A 24,853-nucleotide genomic window follows, 5' to 3' on the forward strand; every position below is an offset into this window, starting at 1 on the left:
GTGAAATAATGTTCTTTACTGCCTTTGCCGGGTGTCATAATTACCTAAAGGGGCAATTGCATCACCAGTCAAAGATGTCTCTCTTCTGAGACTGATGTCATGCCTAAAAGTAGAGGCCAGAAATCTGTTTCATGTCGTATCTCCTTTGTGCTACACTTAAAGGCAGTATGACCTTGTTTAAGGGAAGGAAGCTGAATCCTTATCCCAGACTTAAAAGAACTTTGCAACTGCAATTCCAAGTTTAAGATGATCTGGGGCAAGATTTGCCATCTCTGATCTTGGCTGGAAGACTGGCTGGTGTCTTGCCCTTTGGAACATCTCTCTTGGCGTAATGATGTTTCTCTGAAGATTTCCTCCATGAATCAACCCCATTATCGGTGCAGTGCCCTGCCACTTGCATTCTCCACAGGAGCAGAGGCCTTCAGAGGCAGTGGTTACACACAGCACTTCAGCTAAAGGCAGATATTGTTCCATCTCTGGTTGGATCATCCCAGGGATTGAACTCCTGCAAACTCTCCAGATGACTCTGCAGTCAAAAGCTTAGGCTTTAGAGAGAGGAAAAAAAGAGGTATAGAGTGTCACCTTAACCAGAGTAGTCCTTAGCATACCTTGGGGGGAATTCTAAGGCTCAGCACCATCTAGAGCTTCTGTGGTTTCACTCTGCCACGTTGGACAGGGCTTGGAGCAGTCTAATCTGGTGGAAAGTATCCCTGCCTGTGGCAGCGTGTTGGAATGAGATCAGCCTTGAGATCCCTTCCAATCCCAGCCACTCTGGGATTCTGTGACAAACTTGTCTGTGTGTGGGGGTGCTTCTCCATCTGCATGTCCAGGAGTCTGAGGTGGTGCCTGCCTCAGTGAGATCCCTTCCAGAAAATGCTCTCAGGAATGTCTGTAGCTACGTATTTCCAGAGGCCTGTCTCACACAGTAAGATGCTTCCTATTCCAAAGACAAAATCCATTTGTCTTTGTAGTAGGTGCTGCTTAATTGTCCTCCTGACTTAGTTTTTAATGTCTGTGTCAGTCAAGGGGAAGGTTTTCCTTGAAAACCCTTGTAGGTACTTCAGGTACCTCTGTTGGCTTTCAGGGCAGCACAGAATGCATGGAAAGAATTTTATTCTCAAATCCAAGGATTACCATTCATGAACATGATGGACAAAGCTGTTGTATACTCTGTCAACAAGAGGGATGGTGCAACGTTGCTTACATTCTATCTGCTGCATTCAGGTATTCCAGTCACAGCCACTTCAAGAGGTAGACTGAGCTGTTTAGAGGGGAAGAAGTGTTGTGCAGTGGATTGGTGGCCTCTTACTGGCCACAGGACATCTTGGAATAGGTCTTTAATTTACATTTTACAAGTCCAGACCAGTCACTTCTGTATCTCTGTGCTCTGCATGTCTGTCCCACTTTTCATTCCCACATTCCCCTATGCCTTGACATTCTTCCTAGGCATGATATGCTTGTATACCATGCTAAGTCTAATTTCAGAGAAGAATGAGTTCCCTTTTCCCTCACAAAACACCACAGAGGCATTCTTTTTCCCTAAATTCATCCTGGTGCTGGAGGAGTTGCTTGCCTTTTACACCTGACATATCAGGAAGGCAATTTTAAGGTACTAACTTAGAAGAATTGTGCCAATAAAAACAGATCCAAAAGGCTGTTTACTCTGCTCAGCCCCTAGAAGTGGAGATGATCTGGTTCCCAAGCCCATGAGGCTGCTCAGCTCAGCCCCACCTCTGGTCCTCAGTGCCTCTGTGTGGGGTTGGGTAACCTGCTGAGGAGTTACCTGCAGCTGGGTTCGAGTTTGCATTGTTGTAAAAACAGCTGGAAAAGCCTTTGGCACACCAGCTGCTGTTGCGGTTGTGTGAAAGGCTCCAGGCCCCTCTCCAGACAAACTGATGTGCACATTCAAAACAGGAATCCCCAGCAGTGAGCTGCACTTTTGAAGATAGAGATGGAAAGATGGTTTTACCAGTGACTAATTCCTTGAAATCTGCAGTCTGCATATGTGCTCACACTGGCTGGCTTTCCTGGAATTCAGCTGTTACGTTCTGCTGTGAGAGGAGATTGAAAATGGCACCATGCTTCCATGTCTGCCTGGTCTCTGTGCATTCCTCTGTGACCCTTTGGTGAAGGAATTTTCCCCAATATCCAATCTAAACCTCCCCTGGCCCATCCTGAGGCCGTTCCCTCTGCTCCTGTCCCTGTTCCCTGGAGCAGAGCCTGACTCCCCGGCTGTCCCCTCCTGTCAGGAGTTGTGCAGAGCCACAAGGGCCCCCTGAGCCTCCTTTGCTCCAGGCTGAGCCCCTTCCCAGCTCCCTCAGTCCCTTCTGGGGCTCCAGACCCTTCCCTGGACATTCCCCAGTCCCTCAGTGTCCATCCCTGTGGACTGCAGTGCCAAGAGTTATGTTTCCTGTCAGCAGTGTCATTCTCCAAGGAGATTTCCATCACTCCTGGGAAGGTGTTTTGTATTTACAGGGTTGTTTCTAACTAACCTAATATTCATCTAGAACAAGCATTTTAGATACCTTCCTGTGAGGGTGGGCAGGCCCTGGCACAGGGTGCCCAAAGAAGCTGGGGCTGCCCCTGGATCCCTGGAGGTGTCCAAGGCCAGGCTGGATGGGGCTTGGAGAAGTCTGGGGCAGTGGAAGGTGTCCCTGCCCATGGCAAGGAATTGGAATTAGATGATCCTTGGGATCCCTTCCAACCCAAACCATTCTATGGTTTGCAAGTGTTTCTCTGGTTGCGTTTTCTCATTGTTCCAGCCACTGGCTTATTTTGAAATCACCTCAGTTTTATTTACAAAGTTGGAAATCCACTGGGCTTGGTGTGTGAGAACAGAAACATTGCCTGCAGGATTTCTTTTATAGAAACTCTCTGTGTGTCTTTGGGGAATAGAATATCCAACAAGTTTGTGTTTTCCTTTAGGAGTTACTTATAAATCACTTAGAAATGCAGGAGACAGCTGCAAAAAGTGTAAAATGATGCTATAAAATAATGAAATATTTTAAAGGCAAAATTTTAGGGAATCTTTCATGTTCTCCATCTGGGAAGTAGGGTCTTAGGGTATAAATCTGGTGATTTCAATTAAAAAAAAAATTATATTTCCTTGCCACCCTTCTCATCTCCAACACATGCAGTGGTTTGGGAACAAGCTGCTACAGAGACAGGAAAAGCAAATGTGGGGTAACTGGGGCTACCTCCTCCCAGGTTGTCCTGCTCATCTGTCCAGTGTTACTATTCTCCATTAGGACACTAAAAACGATCATTCCAATGCTGTTATTTCATCTCCTTTGTTTGGTACACATCTCCCAGTTCTGCTGCTGCTGCTTCCTCTGGCACCTGAGAGTGTTGTAGGAAATGTCTCTGGCCCTGCTGTTGCTTGCAGTGCCTTCACCCCTGCTCCCTGCTTTGGGAAAGCTTCAAGAATCAGAAGAGAGCTTGGAACATGCAGAGATTTCAGCTGGGGGCTGTAGGGGATTGTCTCCTGCTTGTCCATCCTGACTGGTTACAGCTTGGGATCCCCATCCCCAAGGAACATGGGGGAAGTGCCATGAGGCATCTTTCTCCTCAGGAGTTGTGGAAATACCCTCTTACCACCTTTCCTCACTTCTTCCAGGAAACTTGACTGCTTTAAAGATGGCCTTCCCCCCTTCTCTGTGCATTCCAGACATTTCTTCTCCATCCAGAATTATGTGTGTTATTGCCCAGCCCCTTCATCCACTGCTGCTCCTCTGCTGAGTTCTCCATCCCCAGCAGGCAGAATTTTCCCTGTTGTCCTGCCCCAGTCCTGCATCAGCACACAGAGCATCTCCTCCTTCAGTGGTGTTTTTAGTACTTAGGTCATGTCTAATAAGTCCATTTAAAGAAAAAATTAAGACTTTTTTCTTAATCATCTTTTGATCCTTTCCATTCTGTCTGGTTTTCTCACCTTCCTCCTTTTAGGAATTTGTGATCTCTTCATTTATTGTTTTATAGGCTCAAAGCTTTATTTCGTTCAGGACTAGGATGTAACATCACAGTTTTGGCTGCTTCAATTAAATTGGAATATCTTACTTACAAGTTTTGTATCTTTGCACCAGTGGCTTCAGCAAATCCTGTGCAGGGCCAGGAGCTGGACTCGATTGTCCTTGTGGGAGATTCTGTGATGCTTGGAATATGTTGGGATTTATCCAACCCCTTGGTAGCCATTTTACACCCCTGAATTATGTTCATTTTCTAGATCAGCTTTCAGTGATCTGGTGTCTCCAGAGTAGATTTAACTCCAGCTATGCAGCTCCATGGCACTGGGTATTTAGAATCAAGTTTAGTAGAAATGCAGATTTGGAAGGTTTTCCCCACTGTTTTGCTTACTCATACACTAGAAAACAAATGAAACTGTTGCTACCCAGTTAAGGTTATACTGTGTAGAATGAAAATGTGCCTGCTGTATAAACAGAGCTATCCAAGTATTCAAAAAATAATGGTGGGGGAGATGTTTAAAGGCTTGGAATGGAAATGTGTGGGAAAGTGGCAGTAGGGCAGCCCTGCTGAGCCCCTGAGCCCTGGCTGCACTTCTGCATCAATTTGGAGTAAATGAGGAGTAAATAAGATACAGCTGTGGATTGTCATTTCTTGAAAGCAGCGTACCACTGTTTAAAACTCCCTTTAATCCTTGCAGACCAGTAATGGAGGAGGGAGTTTAAGTGATTATTCCTCCTCTGTCCCATCAACTCCAAGCACCAGCCAGAAGGAGCTGCGGATTGATGTTCCTCCCACTGCCAACACACCAACTCCTGTCCGTAAACAGTCCAAGCGCCGATCCAACCTCTTCACGGTGAGTCAGCCAGGGGACCTCTGCTGCTCTGGGACAGCCTGAGCCTCAGCCCCTGCAGCTCTGGGACAGCCTGAGCCTCAGCCCTCTGTGCTCTGCTCTGGGACAGCCTGAGCCTCAGCCCTCTGTGCTCTGCTCTGGGACAGCCTGAGCCTCAGCCCTCTGTGCTCTGCTCTGGGACAGCCTGAGCCTCAGCCCCTGCAGCTCTGGGACAGCCTGAGCCTCAGCCCTCTGGGGACAGCCTGAGCCTCAGCCCCTGCAGCTCTGGGACAGCCTGAGCCTCAGCCCTCTGGGGACAGCCTGAGCCTCAGCCCCTGCAGCTCTGGGGACAGCCTGAGCCTCAGCCCTCTGGGGACAGCCTGAGCCTCAGCCCCTGCAGCTGGGCTGCTCTGATGGCACAGGAGTGCTGAGACAGAGCTGTGGACTCAAAACCAAGAACATTTTGGAATTATCGTTGGGTGGTTCTGTTTGAGGCTTAAACAGCAGTGCTTTTCCTAGGAAGACAGGATGAGAGGCTTGAGGTTGTTCAGCCTGGAGAAGAGAAGGCTCCAGGGTGACCTTAGAGCCCTTTTCAGTGCCTAAAGGGGCTCCAGGAGAGCTGGAGAGGGACTGGGGACAAGGGCCTGGAGTGATGGGACTTCCACTGGCAGGGCAGGGGTAGATGGGATATTGGGAAGGAGTTCCTTCCCTGTGAGGGAATTCCGCCCTGTGACGCCCTGGCACAGGATGCCCAGAGCAGCTGTGGCTGCCCCTGGGTCCCTGGAAGTGTCCAAGGCCAGGCTGGAGCAGGGCTTGGAGCAGCCTGGGATAGTGGAGGGTGTCTCTGCCCATGGCAGGAGTGGGACTAGATGGGCTTTAAGCTCCTTCCCAAACTAAACTATTCCATAACTACTGCAGTCTACTTTTACTACTATATAGAATCAGTTCACTTTTTTCTTCTCCAGGGTTAAAAAAGATGATGGAGATTAAAGTAACTTTTTTTTTTTTCTTTCCAAACCACCTGTTTTTTGCTTCACTGAGAGGCCAAAAAACCCAAAATCAAACAAAAAAAAAATCAAATAGAAAGCTGCCCGGTGCAATATGACAGGTCTTTGTTATGCAGAAGTAGTTTGGGAGATGCTAGTGAAGCCCTGAGTGAAGGTTTCCTTGGTTAAAGCCCTCTTGCTGAAAGCTCTGGGATCATGTTGCAGGTGTAACTGTGATTTGTAAGCAGTTTTTTGACAGGTCACAAATGTCTTAGCAAACTCAGAAGGGCTGTGGGCTCTCCTGTAACTCCCTTGGGGGTTGTAGCTACATGTTAGTTGTGTTTAGGAGCCCACAACTTTCCTGTCAACATGGAGAATTTATATATTTCATTCCAAAGGTCATATCATGCTCACTTCCCACATACAAACCCCAAAAAAACCATTTCCTCAGACTCTGAGGGAAATCTGAGCTCTCCACCATCAGCAAGTGGAAAGTTTGTCACCATTTTGGAGCTCTGATTGACAGCACAGATCCCCAGGGATCCTGTGTCCCTCCCAACAGAGGTATTTTGATTTAAACCCAGATCTCCCAGTCCTGTGAAGGAGGGGAAGTTATGCATTTGTGTTTGGGTGCAGATGTGCGGGTGGAAAACAACAAAATGAGTGGCCTGGGAAGAAGTGTCCCAGCTTTGACACTGTATTGATAACAGCCGTGCAGATTTCTTCCCATTGGTGGGAATAACGTGGAGTTTGGTGGGAGAATTCCAGAGTTCCCAGCCCCACTAGATGTCAGTGTCAGCCCAGAAACCAGCAGCAGTCAGAGCTCTGGAAGCAGAGCTGGGATGCTGCTGCATCCCTGCAAACATCGCCGTCCATCCATGGCCGGGCTGAGGGAGGTGTGAGGGGCTGCCAGGGCTCTGAAGGTAGTGCTGGCATTTGGGAAACTGGGAATGTTTCCGTCTGGAGCAGCTGTAGATTTGAGAAAGGGAGGAGAGAAAACCAGACCCATCTACAGTCTCAGGAAGGTTTGAGAAGAATGTTAAGTCAGCTGTAAACAGACTAAAGCTCTGGTTTGTGGTAATTAGTGAGAGCTGTATTTACTAACATGAGAGGGTGTTGGTAGTTGTCTTAATGTCTGATAACTGGGAAAAATAGTAATAATTTGCCTTTGCAGATTTAGTTGTGTCTTTTAAGGTGGGTGTAGTGAGGTTGTTTAATGAGTTGCTCTGTAATCTATGTCCTGAAGTACTTAACACCCACTCTGCTGTAACCCAGTTTCTGTGCCAAGTTACAACCTGGAATTATTTAATTGAATAAATAGATAACTACACAGAAAATGCTGGTTGTGAACAGAGTGTGTAATTAAAATATTTTACTGTTTAGCTCTGGGTTTCTTGCTGTGCTTCTCTTCCCAGTCACTTAAGCCTTTATCTCTTACAGACATATTTCTGTTTAATAATTCCAAGTTACCCCTTGTTAACAGGAAATCTTTTTAGTGATCTTTAGATCATCTTGTTGGAAGAGGACTGGGCTAAGCAGAAAATATTTGATTCTTCTTAATTACAGTTTGAGTTGGAATAGGGATGAGAATTTTAAACATGTTCAGTGCATTAAATGCAGCATCACATCTTTTTGACATTGAGTATTGATGTTTGTTGTAAAGCTATTGTTGCAGCAGCTTATTTTCCCCTTAAGTGAAAATATATAACTTTGTATATCCTTTGTTTTGGACAGTGTGATAGCAGGGACCACCAAATAATCTTGTATAGGGCAGGTAAGGATTTAAAATGTATTTATGAGGTTCACTGGGCAAGAAGCTGATTCTGACCTTGTCTGATCCCACACTGGGTGAGGGAATTTCTGGCATAGAAAGGTGCATCACCTTTCCCACATTCAGTGTTACCTGTCTTACATATTTACAGAATTCCAAGGGAGTTTTTCAGACTTAAAATGAGCTCCATGTCTCTATCTCTAGTGTTAGGGATGAGTATTTTACTTTTGGGGTGCTCAGCACTGCTGATCTGGGTCTGGTTGTGCCCAAACTCAGATGTGACATCTTGGGCCAAGTTTTATGTGGATTAAGTCTGTGAGTGACTTCCAGTGCGTTGGGGAAATCACTCCAATGATGTTCATGCAGGTACTTTAATTTTTCCAGACTTTTTTTGGTTTGCTGGCACCAAGTTTTAAATCGAAGCATTTATTGTGTAGATGTGCCATCGGAAAAAGTCCTGGGAAGTGTTGCTCCAGCATGGTTTGGAGTGGATTTTTTTCTGCTAGGATATAAGACATATTGTGTGTGTCATAGGTACAAAAGCATAAAAGATCAGATTTCTGTTTCACTGCACAATTTATCTTTATAAATAGCAGAGCGTGCAAAGATTTTCCCCTGGAAAACGTTAGGGATTCTGTGACTAAGAGCAGCTTGAAGTGAATTTGCCCAGCAGAAATCCCTACATTTCTGTACTTTTGGTATTTACCAGTACTTTGCACGTAGGCATTTCCCTTCCACGTGCAGCGTGTGATTTCCAGCTGCAGTAACTTTTAGGGAATAGTGATGATTTAAAACCAGAAATGAAAAACAGCGCGTAGATATTCAGCCCGCATTTCAGAGGCAGGGTTCTTTCTCTAAAAAAAGTCAGATAAAAAAGAAACATTCAAGTTGACAACTCCCCTCCCAAGGATTTGGGCACCTTCACTGAGTTTCTTTACAATGTCACTTACGGGCGCCTTGCGCCATTGAAGCTTTGTTTTGCCTTGTATTCTTGGGAAGTGGCACTTTCAGAGGCAGAAATCTGTCTTGAAGGGCGAGGAACAATAGTTATCCTGCACACTGGATTTCATCCCTCCCACTTGTTTTGCTTGCTTTCATTAGTTCTTTGTTTAATTCCCCGGCACGCCATTCCATTGCCCCGATCCATAGTAACTGGCGATCGGAGCCCGTTCCCGGCGGAGCGGGGCCGGCGGCGCGGGATCCCCGCTGGGTGAATGCTAGCTCAGAATGCTCTTACTCCAGTCCTCCCCTCCCGCCCCAGGGCAGCTGCTCCCGGGTTTTATTCTTCCTCCCACCCCTTTGTGGGATGGGGGAGACGGGCATTAGAGATCCACGCTCCCGATTCTCCTCCTGATTTCGGAGTCTCTTCCCGCTGGAGCGGGCTCTGGTTTTCACTGCCCCAGTTTTCATGAGCTCCCCATGGCGGTGCCGGACACCGCCAGTGGGCTCCTTTCATACATCATCGCCGAGTTGAAAAGCACTCGAAAATGTTTTCCCATTTCCGATATTGTGTGAGTAATGTTCCCATTGGAAAGTAATGGAGTGAAGTTGTCACTTGTCAGCGCAGTTATTAAGGAGGATGACTCTCAGGTCTTCTTTTTGTAATAAAATAAATCCGTCAAAATCACTGCGCCCGTGCGTTCTGTCGCAATAACAGGCTGCGATCTGAACAACTTCTTCCCATTCCCACATAACTTGATAAAGTCGTGAAGGGAGCGCTGTGACCTCACTCCTTCCAGCTCTGGAGGAAGCCAGGATAAAGCAACTCGCGTTTTAGACATTGGTAAAATTCTCCTCATGCTAATTTTTCCACACTGTGTTCAGATAACTTTTTCCAGTCATCGGCTTTTCCTGCAGTTCCAACTTTCTAAAAAAAAAAAAATAAGTTGAAGTCCGTATGGTCAAATCCAGCATTATAAAATCATATTTCTAAATAGTTGCTGACATTTCTAAGAGCCACACAGGTGTGAATTAAATGTATGCATGGCTGTATTAAAATTTTTTTAACGAGGAGATGGCACATTCATTCCTCTTTGGAGCTACTGTTGGAAACTTCAGAAACGTGTCCTCTGATGTTGTGGGTCTTCAGACAGTGAAGCTGTAACTCTTTAAACCCCAATGCATTTCAAACTAGTGGATGGTTGAAATCTATGGGTGGTGGATGGGAAATTTATTCATTTTTAGGATGGTTGTGTACTTGTGTAAATTCAATTTTGAGCCTGTATTTACCTGCCAAAGTATTTTTTAATTGCCCCAAAAGAAAAAAAAAGGCAAATAAAAGCATCCTCTGTGTGCATTTAATGGAGCACAAACTTTTCTTTTCGCTCTGCAGTCTCGGAAAGGGAGTGACCCAGACAAAGAGAAGAAGGTCCTGGAGAGCAGAACAGACAGCATTGGAAGCGGCCGTGCAATCCCAATTAAACAGGTAATGCCGAAATAGTTGTATTTTTTTTTTTCCTTCCCTGCTTTCCATAGTTGGGAGACAAGACCCACCTCGGGTCCAGGCACTGCGGTGGCAGGGCGAGCGCGGAGCGGCGTTTGATGTGCGCCGGTGATGAATGTGGAAGTCACTCACTTGACATCAATTAGGAGAGGTTCCTATGTGTATTAAAATAGGATCATTAGAATAAGAAGAGGGAAAATGTGACAACAGGCCTAATGAAGTGCAGTCTGCCGGCCTGCATATGGAGCGGGTTTCTAGGCTGTGCTGGCTTCAAAGCTGCCTTTGTAGAGGGGGCTTTGATTGGGCCGAGTGCTGCCAGGCGCAGGGTAAATCAGATCGCTCGACAAGAGCCCCTTGTGATGGCAGGAATAGCCTGATGTGGCCCTAATTTGCTACCACAGACGGACATCTGAACACAGTTTCAGGCTGCTCCCTAACAACGAGGCAATTAGTTGTGATAATCATGGCCGGTGTGTCAGCTGCGCGCTCTTGTTTGTAATTTGCTAATGAAGGAATTGTAACTTTGATTAGGTTCAGTTTCATTTAGACCTTATTATATAAGAGAACGTTTACAGCTGTAATGTGTGGCCTTAATTAAACTTTCTCATTACACAACAGGACTTGAAGCCGAGGATTTGTTTTGGTCTGTTTTTACTAGCCGAGATGCACTTTCATTAGCCTGGAAACTCGATGCTAAATTGTAGCTGGGAACACTCCTTTCAAAAGCAAAAGCTGTGCCAGCGTTGGATGGGAAGTATTTGGGGAATGAGATGATTTACTTGCTCAAATGAAATGGCACTGGGTCCATGTGGTTGAGATCTCCACATTCCCATGGAATGCTTCTCACGCAGTTTCTCTGTCAGTGTTTGCAAGTGTTTACTCACGTGTGAGAGCTGACTTGCTAGAGATAAGCTCCCTTTCTTTTCCACTTATTTTCTTTCCACATGTTTATTTCCAATTGTTTTGGTGCCTTTCCTCCCCTCCAGAGGCTCACTTGCCTCTCCTGATCTTCCCTCCATCCATGCTTTATCTGCCAGGTAGCCCTGGATGTCCTGTGTGGAGTCTGGTTTACATATTTTGGGTATTTGTGTGTTTTTCCTCTGTTTCTGGATGCAAGGAGGAGTTGATTTTGTACCCTTAGCTATTAGCTGTGATTTTTCTTCCTGAAGTCGTTCTGAAAGACCTTTTGGGACCATCAGGCAGCAAAAATGCTGTCGTGTGTGAATCTCTAGTAGGCAAATTTTAATCAAGCACGCTGCAATCCAGAAGAGCAGTTTGAAAGCAGAGGAGTTCAGTATTTGGCTCTGCATTCAGGGGAGGAGATTCCAGGCATTTAAAGCAAGCTACAGTTTTATTTTCCTATGGCTTTGGTATGGTACAGGATGGGTTAGATCGGCTGCAATCCTTTTGGGTAATGCTAATTAAACAAGAGTGCAGCTGAGAATGTAAAACTGTGGAGTAGGTGTGCCAGTATTTATTCCAGGCATACATACTGTTCTTTCCTGAAATGCTGTTGTATGGAATTAATTTGATTAAAAAGACACTTGTAGGAAGAGTTTTATAAGGTAAACATTGTAAGTGTGATTGTGCCACAGTGTGTTGTAAAGAAATATCCCTTAAAATATATGGAATTTCTGTATGGAAAAACTCCTTGCAGCCCTGTTTATGTACCAAATATGACCAATCTTTTGAGAACATGTTCTCCTTGTTACTAATCACAATTATGGTAATTTCAATTTGTCACCTACAAGCCATTACCCACAAACCCTTGATGTGCATCCTCAGCAGGTCCATCCCGTTCCTTGGGCTTTGGGGTGGAAGCTAGGGAGGTTTTTGCAGTGGGATTTCACATCATTCTCAGATGGCAGGGGGATTTTGGAGGTCTGGTCAGTAGGGGTGGCTCCAGGTTCAGTTGCTGATACAGCCACGTTCTCAGGGGGCTCCACAGGTGCCAGGTGCTTGGAGCTCTCTGAGGCAGCAGAAATTCATGCTGGGAAAGTTGGTGCCTTTTATTTCATGCTGGGAATAAGACAGATGTGGAAGGGAACTTCTCAAGCTAAAAATCTTTGTGCTGCTGTTCTTATGACAAGAAACCCCTTCCATCATGGTATTTTCTGTGGCAAATGGAGTCACAGAGCCATAAAGTTTGGAAAAGCCCTGAAAGATCACCAAGTCCGGTGTTGAAACGAGGCCACCACTAACCCATGTGCCCAAGCACCACATCCTCACAAATTTTAAATCCCTCCAGGATGGGGACTCCACCACTGCCCTGGGCAGCTGTGCCAATGCCTGACCTCTCTTTCTGTGAAGAAATCTTTTCTTATAACCAACATGAATCTTCCCTAGTACAACTTGGGGCTGTTTCTTCCTGCCCTCTCTCTTGTTGCTTGGGATACTTGGGAATAGAAGGAGAAATCTGGTTTCAAGCTGCAGCATTCCCAGGATTGATGTGGGAAAATAAAACTGAACAACAGAAAAGCTCCACCAAAAAAAGCCCCACAAAACAACAACAAACAAAAAACAAAACCAAACCAAACAACACCCCACAAACAAACAATAAAACCTCCAGCCAAATCAAGTTCCTTGGAGGCTGGAAATGTTCTGATTTTGAGGAAAAAATGGACTCTCTCCCAGCACTATGGAAGAGTTGTTGATGATTCTGGGCCCCAGGCATGGACCTGCACAGCTGCCAGTGGGTTTTGGTCAAAAGAAGCCAGGAGTTGCAACCTGCTCCTGCATTGCTGTTGTTGGTGCCTGAATCCCTGTGGGTTTAAGGGAAATCCCTGAGAGTTTGGGAGAGTTTGGATGGTGCCCTGAGCACCCCCTAGGTCTAGGGGAAGGTGTCCCTGTCCATGGCAGGGTGTTGGAAGGAGATGGGCTGTAAGGGCCATTTCAACCCAAACCATTCCAGGGTTCCATGAAGGAGGTAGAATTGTCAGTAGCCTGTTTCCTTCCAAGCAAACACCTCATTCCTTCAGGGCTTTATCCTTAACTCAGAGAAGCCTGGTCAAAAAGAGTTAATAATCTTATTCTCTGTGTCCTTTCTACATGGTAAAGCTGATTTTTCACTGCAGTGCTAAGCTTGGTTTTATTGGGCTAAGCCATATAAAACTGTCCTGATGACCCTTCCTGCTCCCAGCAGAAACCCAAAATGTAGGCAATGAAAAGCAGGCTTGTTTTTAAAGGGTGGCTGCTCACTCCTGCCAAAATACTCTTAAAGTGAGTGAAATTTTGGGAAGGCAGATTTCCTGGGGAGGTAGCAATACCTTGTGCACGCACAGCCACATCAGCATGTCTTAAATCCTGGACTTTTAGCAGCTGCTGAGAACTGGGAATGTCAGACATTTTTAAAAATTATACAAAATTTCACTTGTGTGCTACTTAAAAATCTTGTGCAAATCAGAGTCAGAAAAAGTCTTGAGCAATATTGGCTTCAAGTTAAAATCCATAGGAAGTTCTTTACTTTTAAGAGGTGCTTCAACTAAGAATATTTAAGCTATTTTCTGTAGCATTGCTAATAAAAGCGAGTGGCTTGCTCTGGTTGGAGAATCCTCCCTCCAAACCCATTTATTCTGGAAAAGAAGTCTTGTTCCTGGTAGCTTGAGTGAATGTTTTGAAGAATATTTTGAAGCACACATTGAGCTACACACTTTTGGGGAATTGACTTTCTAGGATGGGAGGTTTTGTAGTGTTTTGGGAAAATTACTTTGGTTTTTGTGGGTTTGGGAAATCTTTATCAGTAGGGCATATTCAAATTAAAAAAAAATGCACACAACAAGAAAAATAAAAGCAAGAAGCTCAGCTCAGCGGTGAGGGGGCTTGTCATGTATTAATTTTTCATTGCTGTGGAGAATTGTACATACATAATCACTTGATTGCAGTGGGAGTTAGCGAGCTCCTATGGTGTCATTTGCATAAATCTTGTTAAGTCAATGGCAGTTAATGAAGTACAAATGAGCCTGGAGAAGGTGACATGCAAATCGTGGGTGGCAGATGGGAGGTCTGTTTTTGGGATGGCAGCTGTGTGCTCTTTCTTTTTTTTTTTTTAATTTTTATTATTTTTTTCCCTCTGTCCTGCCCCCATCCCCCCCAGACTGGAGTGTAAATAAATACATAAGAGCTGGCCTTGACTTTCTGCTCCCAGCCCTTCTTCTCTTTGCCCTTTGCACTCAGTCACAGATGCTCACATCATTATATACTCCAGCCATATAACCTTGACTGTTCTTTTACCAAAAACTGGCCAAAATCAGTGTTTGACACGTTGCCTCCACCCTTGGCTTACCCTGGGACGTGCTGCCCCTCTCGTGCCCCCAAATTGCTGCATCATTTAGGGATGACAAACTCGAAGCCTGGATTAGAAATAAATGTTCTAATGGTTAGTGCTGTATTGATGACACAGTGAAAAATTTGCCATCCATGACTTGCAAAGGTGAACTTCAGAATCCATTCCCTTCCCTCAGTTTGCAAATGGCTGGATTAATGGAGAAAGTGGAATATTTTATTCAGGCTTTACTTTTAGGTGATATTTCAAATGACCTTCTTTGCCTGCCAGCTTGGCATATTTAAGTACATTAAAGTAATCTTAATGAAATTAGGTATTTTGTCTTTTTTTTTTCCTTTACTCTGACCTAAAAATGGCAAATATTTTTTATGTCAGGGCATGGGGGTGGCATCACCGATTTGCTATTCATGAAGAAGAGTTTGGTTCCTGGATGTACAAGCTGCAGTTTTTCCTTTAGATGGGCATAAACAAAACTGGCACTTCCCAATGTGCATCTGAATTTTATTTAAAAAATCATTAAACTCAGCAAAGGTAACTTTGAAGATGCTGTCCTCAAATGTCAAACCTGGCATAAAAAATGTCACTGCTCCTTGCAGGTGTAGGTCAGTGTTGCCCCTGCTTCAGTAGTGATTTTGTACTTCCTGTGCTTCACTACTGATTTCCTAACCTCATTTTTGAGTGGGTTACTCCCTAACCTCATTTCTGTTCATTTTTAGCCCTTGCTGGGATGTTTAAGCACCAGTTACACAAATCTTGCATGGAATAACACACCACACTCTTGATACCTTCCTCCTTCCATTGGAGAGTGAGATCATCCTACCTGAAACCTGTGTTCCCTTAAAATGCCCACAGCTGTCTGTCCAGCTGCAGGAGCATTTCAGCAGGCACGGCAGTGTCTGGGAAATAGGTTCTGAAAAGGGATCATCTGCCACATCTGCTCAGTCAGAGTGATGTCCTTAGTCATCCTCACTCCCACAAGAGCACCCCAGTGCTCCAGGCAAGTGTCACATCCAAGACTCGCTGTCCTCACAAGCAGCAAATGCTCTTTGCTCTTTCCTGGCTGCAAATGTTTACTTGGAGTCCACCAGAAGAGAGAACAAACAAGCAGTGATCTTAGCAGCTCTTGCTGCTTAATTCATCTGACTTGACAGGGTGAAAAAAACCATCTAGAGGAGCACGACAGACAGATGATGCTACAGCCAGTGGTGCCAGGGCTTATCTGATGGCTTCTCTCTTCTGAGTTCAACATCAGGTTGTGTTTTGAAATAAGAGTGGCTCATGCAGGTAAGGGCCAAAAGCATTTCAAGAGGATGGCAGCAAACGTGTGGAGGGACCCAGAACCCTGGATTTGCTTCCATTCCTTACAGCTCTGTGTGTCTGCACTGAACCCTGTGTTGGACTACACACAGACCCAGCCCTCTGTGCTGCTGCTTCTGCTCCAAAACAGAGAATCCCAGAATGGTTTGGTTTGGGAAGACCTCAAAGCCCATCCAGCCCAACCCCCTGCCATGGGCAGAGACACCTCCCACTGTCCCAGGCTGCTCCAAGCCCCATCCAACCTGGCCTTAGACACTTCCAGGGATCCAGGGACAGCCACAGCTGCTCTGGGCACCCTGTGCCAAGGCCTCAGCACCTCACAGGGAAGAATTTCTTCTCAATATCCCATCCAACCCTGCCCTCTGCCAATGTGAATCCACTCCCCCTTGTCCTGACCCTTGTGAAAAGTCTCTCTCCAACTTTCTCTGAGGCTCCCCTCAGCTCGTGGAAGGAGCCTTCTCCAGAACTCCTCCTGCTTTGTGTTTTTCCTTCCTGGTGCTCAGGTAGGTTTGTGGACTGTTGTGTGCAATCCAGCATTGGGTGTCTCCAAGGAACAGCTTTGCCAAAGTCAGAGCTGACGTGATTTACAAGGAACTGGCAGATGACATGGTTTGATTTATTTATCTCCAGCGTGAGGTGTAATTTCCTCTGTCACACGTCTGTCTAATCACAGTAATCAGTCTCCAGATCAGCTTGTACAAACACCAGGGTATGGTTTTGAGCCAAATACTCTTAGTACTGAAATCTTCTGTGTAATTCCTCTGCAATTGTTTATAATCAGAACATACACATTTTGCTGGCTTTTTTTTTTAATTAGCTGATTACCAGTTATAAAATGTTTTGTACTCACTGTGGTTCTGTAAATTGTTAACTGGTTGCTACCAGTATAATTAAATATTTCAGAGCACTTGGCTATGGTTGCATTGAACTGTGAAGAAATAATGTTATATAGCCAATCAAAAAGAGATACTTGTAAACTCATTTAAAGCGTCAGAGTGTGTTAGGACTATCATGGTGATGCTTATTGCAGGAGAAATTAAAGATACAGTTTTGTGCTAAGAGGCAATACAGAAATTAGTTCCTGAATTAGTTGTTAATTGATTTGGTAATTCCCTGGGGTCTGCATGCTCTTTTTTCCTTTTTCGTTGTTGCATTCAGTTAACAGTGACTATTCCCAGTGCGCTTGAAATATTTTTTCCAATTAGATCAAATGTGCCCTTACATCAGAAGAATAGCTTCATCTCCGTGTACCTGCCTGGAATAATGTTTAATTTGACTGTGAAAGCCAGGTTTGTGGGTTTTTCCAGTTGATGAGTTGCAGATACCATCCCAAGAAAAGCTGTAGTCCTTAGAATTTGCAATAAAATAGCAGTAAAATCTCTCCTGGACATCTGGAGCTGGGAGCTCCGGGTGTTAAACCCTTCCCTTGCCCAAGGATGTGGTTTCTAGTCCAAGGGCATGGCCCTTCTGCCCCTTGGCCACAGCAGGCAGAGTGGGCATGAGCCTCAGCCTCTCTGATTGAGATAATTCCTGGTTTTCCTCATGCATCTGTTTGTCCCGCTGGATCCTCCCATCTGCTCCCTCCTGCTTTCTGGAGTTAGTGCTTTCCCTTCCTGGGATGTCTGAGGGCTGCAGGAAGGAGCTGGAGTTTGGGCCTTTGGCTTATCAAGATTGAATTTCTAATAAGTTTCTTTCAGTTAGTGTCCTGATTTTTCAGAGTCCCTAAAACATGAGTTTTCTGTTTCACATCTTATAAAATGTTATTTTATCTTCAAATGCTTTAAATGCCCAGGACTGTCATACAGTGATAGTCCCAACCATTCTTAGACTGAGGTGAGCCCTTTACACCTGTTCCACAGATGCACTTAAGGATCCATAAATGAAATATTATCAATAAACTTCTCAGAGAAATTAACTTTGTCATTTTTTTTTAACTTCCCATGGCAGTGACCTGGAGCTAAGGGTGTATTTAAATGTTTATTAGTGTTGATTTGGGCAGGGGGCACACAAGTTCAAACACAACATTCCATTTATTTGTGTGACCCAGCCTTCAAAGTGAGCAAAGGAGTATAATGTTTTGTAGGGCAATGATGGAAAGTAGCCAGATCACCAACTTCAAAAACAGAGGGAAATTTCATGTTTTATAAATCTTTTTCCTAAATATGTCAATGCCATAAGGGGTCACAGATTGCTTACGACTGTCAATAAGGAGTGTTCAACTCCATGCTCCTTATTTATTTAATTATTTACTTTAAATCCTATCCAAATGTATTGCTCTTGATGTTTTGTGAGAGAGACAGAGAGAAACCTGTGGGTTTGAGTAGCAGCTGATGATTTCCTAGCTGGCACATCAGATGTGATTGTAGCTCTTGCTCATCTTTAAGTTCAAGAGGATACATTGCAGCTTTTGTTTGGAACAGATTGTTGATCAGGTTGAGCATCCTTGGAGAATGGAAGCAGGCAGGAGGAGAGTGCCAGGATATCATCAGCCTCTGCAGAAATAGTAGGGAAAGAGCTTCCCTTATCTAAAATATCAAATTTTTTAAAAAGGGAGGGAAGATCCCTATTGTATAAAAGGAGCAGGTGCTGCTCTTTAGCATAAACCAGTCAAGGATCACTTTTCCAGTGTTCATAAAGAAGGGAGAGAGTACTTGTATTTTCCTGAGGCTCTACTCAGAAGATGTTCCATGAACATCTTCTTCTTGTGCCTGGTGTTGCATTCCAGCAGAGAATGGGCTCCCCCAAATTGCAGGATTTTGGATCCACTACCAATATAGTGAGTAGGGCTGGAGCCTCCAGGAAGCAAGCCAAGCAGTCTCTCTGGTGAGACTATGGAAGATTTAATACATTTGGGATGTTCTCATCCTGTTCTGGATATTGCAAATCCATGGGACAGAACATGGGGAAGAGATGTTAGAGCAGGAGGGAATGAGCGAAGGCAATGGAGGTATAAAAGAGAACATCAATAAAAAAAGCTGTAATACGATTTAAAAAAATTTATTGGAATTTTCCAGTGATGAAATGGTGTAATATATCAGGGTGGCATGTCAGTGTGACATGCAGAGTGACAGCAGTGAGGGCACTGAGGGATCTTCACTGTTGCCCTGGGGGTTCGAGCTGGCCCCTGGCCAAAATCCTGTGACTCGAGGTGGTGCTTCAGTAGCTGCATCTAGAAAATGCTTTACAAGATGCAATCTCTTTATTTGAGCCACCTTCATCTACCCAGGCAATCAAAGAAACCTCCCAAAACAATGGTATCAGTCAGTGGCTGAGTGCATGAGTTCATATCCTGAGCTGGAAGGGACCCACAGGGATCATGGATCCAAACCCTGGCCATGCACAATCCCACCTTGGGCATCCCTGAGAGAGCTGTCCAAATTCTCCTGGAGCTCTGGCAGTTCCCTGGGGAGCCTGGGCAGTGCCCAGCACCCTCTGGGGAAGAACCTTTCCCTGATATCCAACCTAAAGTCCTTCTGAGCTGCCAGAACTCCCTGCAATCCCTTGTGCCAGCAGCAGCTCAGCGCTGGCATTAGGGGACATCTCCAAATTAGCCAGGAGAGCAGGAAGAGCTGTCCTTTACTTATTTTCAGTGGATGAGATCTGGAATCAGAATGGGTTGTGTTGGAAGGGACCTTTAAGGATCACCTGGACCAAACCCCCAAATGACCAGGGTGACCATGCCCTGTGCCAGATGCCATCCAGCACGGTGGGCTTGCTCAAGGAAGCAGTGGGAAAATGCCTTTGTTCCGAGGAGCCCCCCGTGATCCCATGCACATCTGGGCTCTGGGCTGGCTTTGGTGGCTGCAGCTCTTCCTCCCAGGGCACGAGGAATCAGTCCTGGGAAGTGACACCAGAAGATTAAGTAGGAAGCTTATGACAGTTAGCAAGTGAGGCTGCCCGGTAGACTGGGGTTGACACAATGATTATTAATATGTTGTAAAGATGTTTTGGGGATTCCACCATATTTGTATGGTTGCCAGCAAAACGTTGACAGTTGCATTGTGGTTAATAAATTCATTTAGATTTATAAGCATTGTTTACAGAACCTGTTCGCCTGCTGAAACTCTAACAGCATCTGTTCCTTCGTACTAATTAACTGCTAATTACGAATGAGCTTTGTGTGTTTGTCAGTATAACTGGCTCATGCATTTTGTAAGGAACATTAACAAATTGATTTACATAGTGGTAAAGCAATCAAAAGAGTAAACTGAACAGCACGCAGTTAAAGCCCTTTAGCCTAATTTTTTGAACAAAGCAAACTTTGGGCATTCTGAATATTTTCATCATTCTTTTGCTCCCATTTAATTGTGTGGTAATTGTGTGTGAATCTGGATTGGGGGTGTTGGCCCAGCATCCCTAGTTTCCTGTTTTATTTTGTAGGTTTGTGTTTGTTTTTAATTTTAAAGCGTTGGCACTTCAGTGTGTAACGTGTGAGGAAATATTTTCCCAAAGCATAGCACAGAATGGCAAATAAAAAACAGTAAATGGCATGAAAAATTAATATTGCTTGGGGGAGAACAGGGAGTGTTTGAAACACGGGTACTCTGACTATAACTGATGTGGATATTTGAAATATGTATGGAAGTCCTTGCACTTTGGTTTAAATACTGTTTTCTCTAAACCTGTTTTTATTTTAAAAAATCCTGTGTCTACAGTAATTATCAGCACATCTTTAGAACAGTCTCAGCAGCAAGGCCAGATGTTGGTACTTAAATATTTTGAATTTAAAGGGAATGATTGGTACGGGTTGCCTAGAGAAGCTGTGGATGTCCCATCCCTGGAAATGTTCCAGGCCAGGTTGGAGGAGCCTTGGAGCAAGCTGGGATAGTGGAAGGTGTCTCTGCCCATGGCAGGGGGTCAAATTTTTATGGTCTTTAAGGTCCCTTCCAACCCAAACCTCTCAAGGATTCTATAATTAAAGTGCAAGTCTTAAAAATAAAATCTCAGTTTATTTTGTATGAGTTAAAACAGGAAGAAAAATCGTATAACTTGAGTGTTTTGTTTATTGTAAAGGATCCTTTGCATGCTGATAAATTGGGAATGTGTGTCATGATCAGATGATGTGGATATGTTTCACTTACAGACATCCTAAAGCTGTAAAGCTTGAAAGGAACTTTGTTACTACTGTTAGGGAGAAGACAAAAGTAATGCAAACACACACTTTGGGGTTTAGTTTTTCTGACCAGAACCTATTCCAGGGAGGAGCAGACAGAGTGGTTTTATACAGACTAAAACCTGCCAGGAAAACTCAATTGGTTTTTTGATGGAATTTCCAACTAAGTGCATAAAGCAAACGTAGCAGATGTAAAATATTTTGATTCAGCCTCGCTACATCTTAATTGAGAATTTCTCCAAATGTGTTTGGCTCAAAGCTGTCATGTGGGTTGGATCTGGTCTGTGGGGGTGTTTACAAGCCCTAAAGCCAAAGTGTGGTCTGGGCTGGCTGGATGGGGACTGAACTTTGCCCAGCTCTGGGGACAGTGCCACGTGTCTGCTTGAAAAGTGTATTTTCATCCTTGTTTAAAAGAACCAGGAAAACAAGGGCAGTGTGGGAGAACAAGTTGGAATGGAGCCTGGACTAAAACCCACTCAAACTTCTGCTGCTTTAACCCAAATTTGGAAGGTCTTTTGATTTTGTGTGCTTTGGGTACCTCCCCATGACACCTCTCCAGTGACCCCCAGGGATGGGCTCCTGTGCCTGGAATCAAGGCCAGGATCTGACATGAGGCCTCAAACCCACTGTGGCTGCCCCTGCATCCCTGGAAGTGCCCAGGGCCAGGTTGGACAGGGCTTGGAGCCACCTGGGACAGTGGAAGGCATCACTGCCCATGCAGGGGTGGGACTTTAGGGTCCCTTCTAACCCAAACCAGTCTGGGATTCTGTGGTTTCAGGATTAATACTACAGGAGGAAGCTGCTGAACTCCGGGGGCTGTCAGACCACGGAACGTTCTCTGCCAGGAAAAATAAAAGCTTAGTGATTTCGGTTTTCTTTAAGGAAGAGGGTGTGGATTTTCTTTTAAAGAAGGGGAGAGTCTGTTGAGCAGTGAGATTATGTAGGTAGATCTGAGCTCTGAGTCCATTTCTTTCCCCTTTATAACTAATATGAGTCTTTGTCACAAAAGAAAAATACCAAGACGTACCATTTGCGAAAGGGTTTATAGTACAGTATATCACCCTATTATGAATGACAGCATTTAAATGGTTGGGTAGAGAAGTGCAGAACTGCTACAAATCAAGGAGCTAGATTAACATCTAATGCTCTCTTCTCTGTGAGTATTTTGAGGGGAGGGAAATTAAGAAATCTTCAAGTGCGGGAGGTATTGGAAAGAAAAATCAACTAAAATTACCAAAGTGGTTGAATTGTTTAGAAATTCTGCTGTCTGAAGTGAGCAATACATTGGAATGGAGGAGAATTGAAGAGCAGGGATTGTTTAAGGTGGCAGGTATCATCACTGAAGGAATCAAAATTGTACTGGCTGTTTCATGGCCAAATCAAAAACAAAACAACTTTTTATGTGGAGGGACAGATGCACTGAAAATCCTTGACTAAAAGCTGAGCTTTGAGCAAGCTGGGTGAAAGCTCTTCTTCAGGATACAAACTGAGTAAATGCAGAGATATGTATGGTTGGTGTGTTTCATGTTAAACAAATACTCCAGTCTGAGTCTGAACATCTGGAATTATATGTGTATATATTGACTTTTTGTGTGAGCCAGAGCTCCTGAAGGATATAGATTTTCACATTTCCAGTGCTGAAGTGTGCCCAGCATTCTGAGAATTGACATTTTGTTTGCTTAAGCTGATGCAAGGCAAGGAACTACTTGGGAACATTTTATGAACTTGCCCTTTGCACAGCAAATGCTACTGTAATTTGGGAATTCATGGCAATGCTGTATTTGTAGCTGAGAAATAACAGGTGCACAATCACTGCTGTTGGTGCTTTAATCTTGCAGCATATGATTGCTCTAAGTAATTCCTGGTATGGATTAAGTCACACTTAGCTCCAATTAAGTGACGTTTTTAAAGTTGATGTGATGTTCTGAAGCAAGAGTTTTCTTACCTGTTTGTGCAGTACAAGGATCCCAAACTCCCTATTTTCTGCAGCAGGTGAACGCAGACAAACACAAGAGGCTTTGGAGGTAAGAGAAGAGGGGAAAGAATGATAGTGGGATGGAAAACAATACTGGAGGGACAGAGCTCAAATGGAAAGTTGTGCTGCTGTGAGGAGCAAAATGTGTCCTAAACAGGTGAGAGGGAGGAGGGAAAACATTGAACAAAGACTCTGAGATGGGAAGTGGGAATAAAAACCAGGTGATGCTCTCAGTAGCATCAGGAATCTTGAGGGTCACTCAGAAAGTGGCCCAGCAGTCCCCAGAGGTGTTGGCTCTGGAGGTGCTGGTATCTCCAAGCAGGAAGCTCCATGATTGATTCCTGGCTGGAAGCTACACCTGGAGCTCCCTGGCAGTGCCTGGAGCTGGTTCCAGCTGATCACTCCTGGAGCTCTGGGCCTGCAGAGCTCAGGAACACGTCTGGAGCTGATGCATTTGTGCTGTCAGACTGCTGAGCTTCCATCTGCTGGAGGCAAGGCATCAGTGTTGGTCCAGAGTAGTTCTGGAAGTCTTAAAAAGTTTGCCTGAAATATGGTTGGAATTTGAAACCACAGAAAGTAAAGAAAGAGGAGATGAGGAGAGGCAGCATCTCTCTGCCTGGAGTGTGGAAGGACCTGCACAGGCTGGAGATGGCTGCAGGGCAGGATCAGTTCTCAGACACCCTTAGAGAAGGGGTCTGGTGAGCTGGACAGAAGCTCCAGGGAGCAGTAGATCTTTCCTGTGTAATACACGTGTGTGCTTGGAGAACCTGGTTGCCAGGAAAAGCCTGAGCTCACGGCATGGACTGGAACTTCTAAAATCAGGTTTGCTGTAAGGTTTGCTCTTTGGCCAAAAATGCTTTTTTGCTTAGGTAATTTCTCCTCCAGCCTCTCTGAACGGTGCTGGTGTCCTGTCCCAAAGAGCTCTGGAGTGGCATCAGCAGTGGTGGCACAGGAGTTTTGCTGTTCTAGCACACTGCAGTGTTCAGTGCCTGCTTGGCTTCCCTTGGCTCCTGCTCTCTCCTTTTCCCACTCCAGCATGGAGACAAGGATGGAGATAAAGCTTCAGCATGGAGACAAGGATGGAGATAAAGCTTCAGCACAGAGGTGGAGGATGGCTGAGGCTTGGAGCAACCCCTCCAGTGGAATGTGTTCACAAATTCTGCTGTGTGGAATCTTCTTTTGTTTGCTTTTAGTTGTTCTAGGTAGGGTTTGTAGATTTACATTTGGAGTTTTAAATGTAATTTTGTTTGGAAGGTCAGCGAGCATCTCAGGTTTTTCTGTTAAAAACAGAAGTCAAACATAGAATCAAAGAATGGTTTGGGCTGGAAGGGACCTTAAAGCTCATCTCATTTCACTCCCTGGAACACTTTCTACTAGAAGGACAAATTGCATGAGTTTTTTTACCCTGCCTCAGTCTGTGGGACAGGAGCAGTTTGTGCTATGCTGGTACCAAGTGCAGGTGGGCTCCTGATCCAGCCTCCATCAGAATATTCCAGCTGCAGTCTCTTCTCTTAAATCAGGGATTTTCAGTCTTGCAGGCACACACAAAACTTCACAAAACCTGCTAGAACACCCCTTGGGTTCCTGCCCCTCCATCAAACTTGGTTGATGTTGAACTTAAAGCTCTAAAAGGCTGCAAAGGTGACTTTTTTTTTTTTTTTTTTTGTTGTCTCTTAGAAACCTGTTGAAAAAATTATGCAGAAGCATCATTTTTAAACCCTTTTTGTTGGTGTAGGACTGATGACAGATGTGAAATGTTTGCTAAAATGAGGAAATTATCAGCCCTTTTAATAACAGGGGATTTCTCTCTCCCTGCACCTTTTCCTTGCTGACACCTCATGTACCTTGACTCTGTTCTCTGGAGATGGAGAAACATGCTGTAGGAAAAACAATCCTTGGGTTACATGCAGAAAAGTGAGAGCATTGATTTGAGATGAAAGCTTTATTTACCTTTCACTTTAGGTTTATTGGGTTTTTATAGCCAGGGCTGTGGGACTCTTTCTGCTGTCCAGGCACTCAGGTATCTCCCTTGGTTTGAGTGGGGATGAGCACTTGGTCATTCTTCTCCTCATAACTAGATTTCCATGTAAGTGCAGAGAAGGGGTATATTCCATGTATATCTAGGGTTAAATGAAATTCTAAAATAAAAATAATTTAAGACAATTTTAAAACAAGAG

The 24,853-nt window shown here is 44.7% G+C and overlaps 1 protein-coding gene across 12 annotated transcripts in view; it reads left to right on the top strand.

The window, feature by feature from the left end:
• AGAP1 (ArfGAP with GTPase domain, ankyrin repeat and PH domain 1) overlaps positions 1-24,853 on the top strand; it is a 307,984-nt gene that overhangs the window by 137,424 nt on the left and 145,707 nt on the right. For 11 of the 12 annotated variants that reach the window (XM_064433496.1, XM_064433498.1, XM_064433500.1 and 8 more), the window contains 2 exons: positions 4,658-4,813; positions 9,879-9,971. In XM_064433496.1, the coding sequence (XP_064289566.1) occupies positions 4,658-4,813; positions 9,879-9,971 (249 nt within the window). The remainder of the gene's footprint in view (positions 1-4,657; positions 4,814-9,878; positions 9,972-24,853) is intronic. The other variant, XM_064433492.1, reaches the window with a different exon arrangement.

This window comes from Passer domesticus, chromosome 10 (genome assembly GCF_036417665.1).
Source record: "Passer domesticus isolate bPasDom1 chromosome 10, bPasDom1.hap1, whole genome shotgun sequence".
NCBI lineage: Eukaryota > Metazoa > Chordata > Aves > Passeriformes > Passeridae > Passer > Passer domesticus.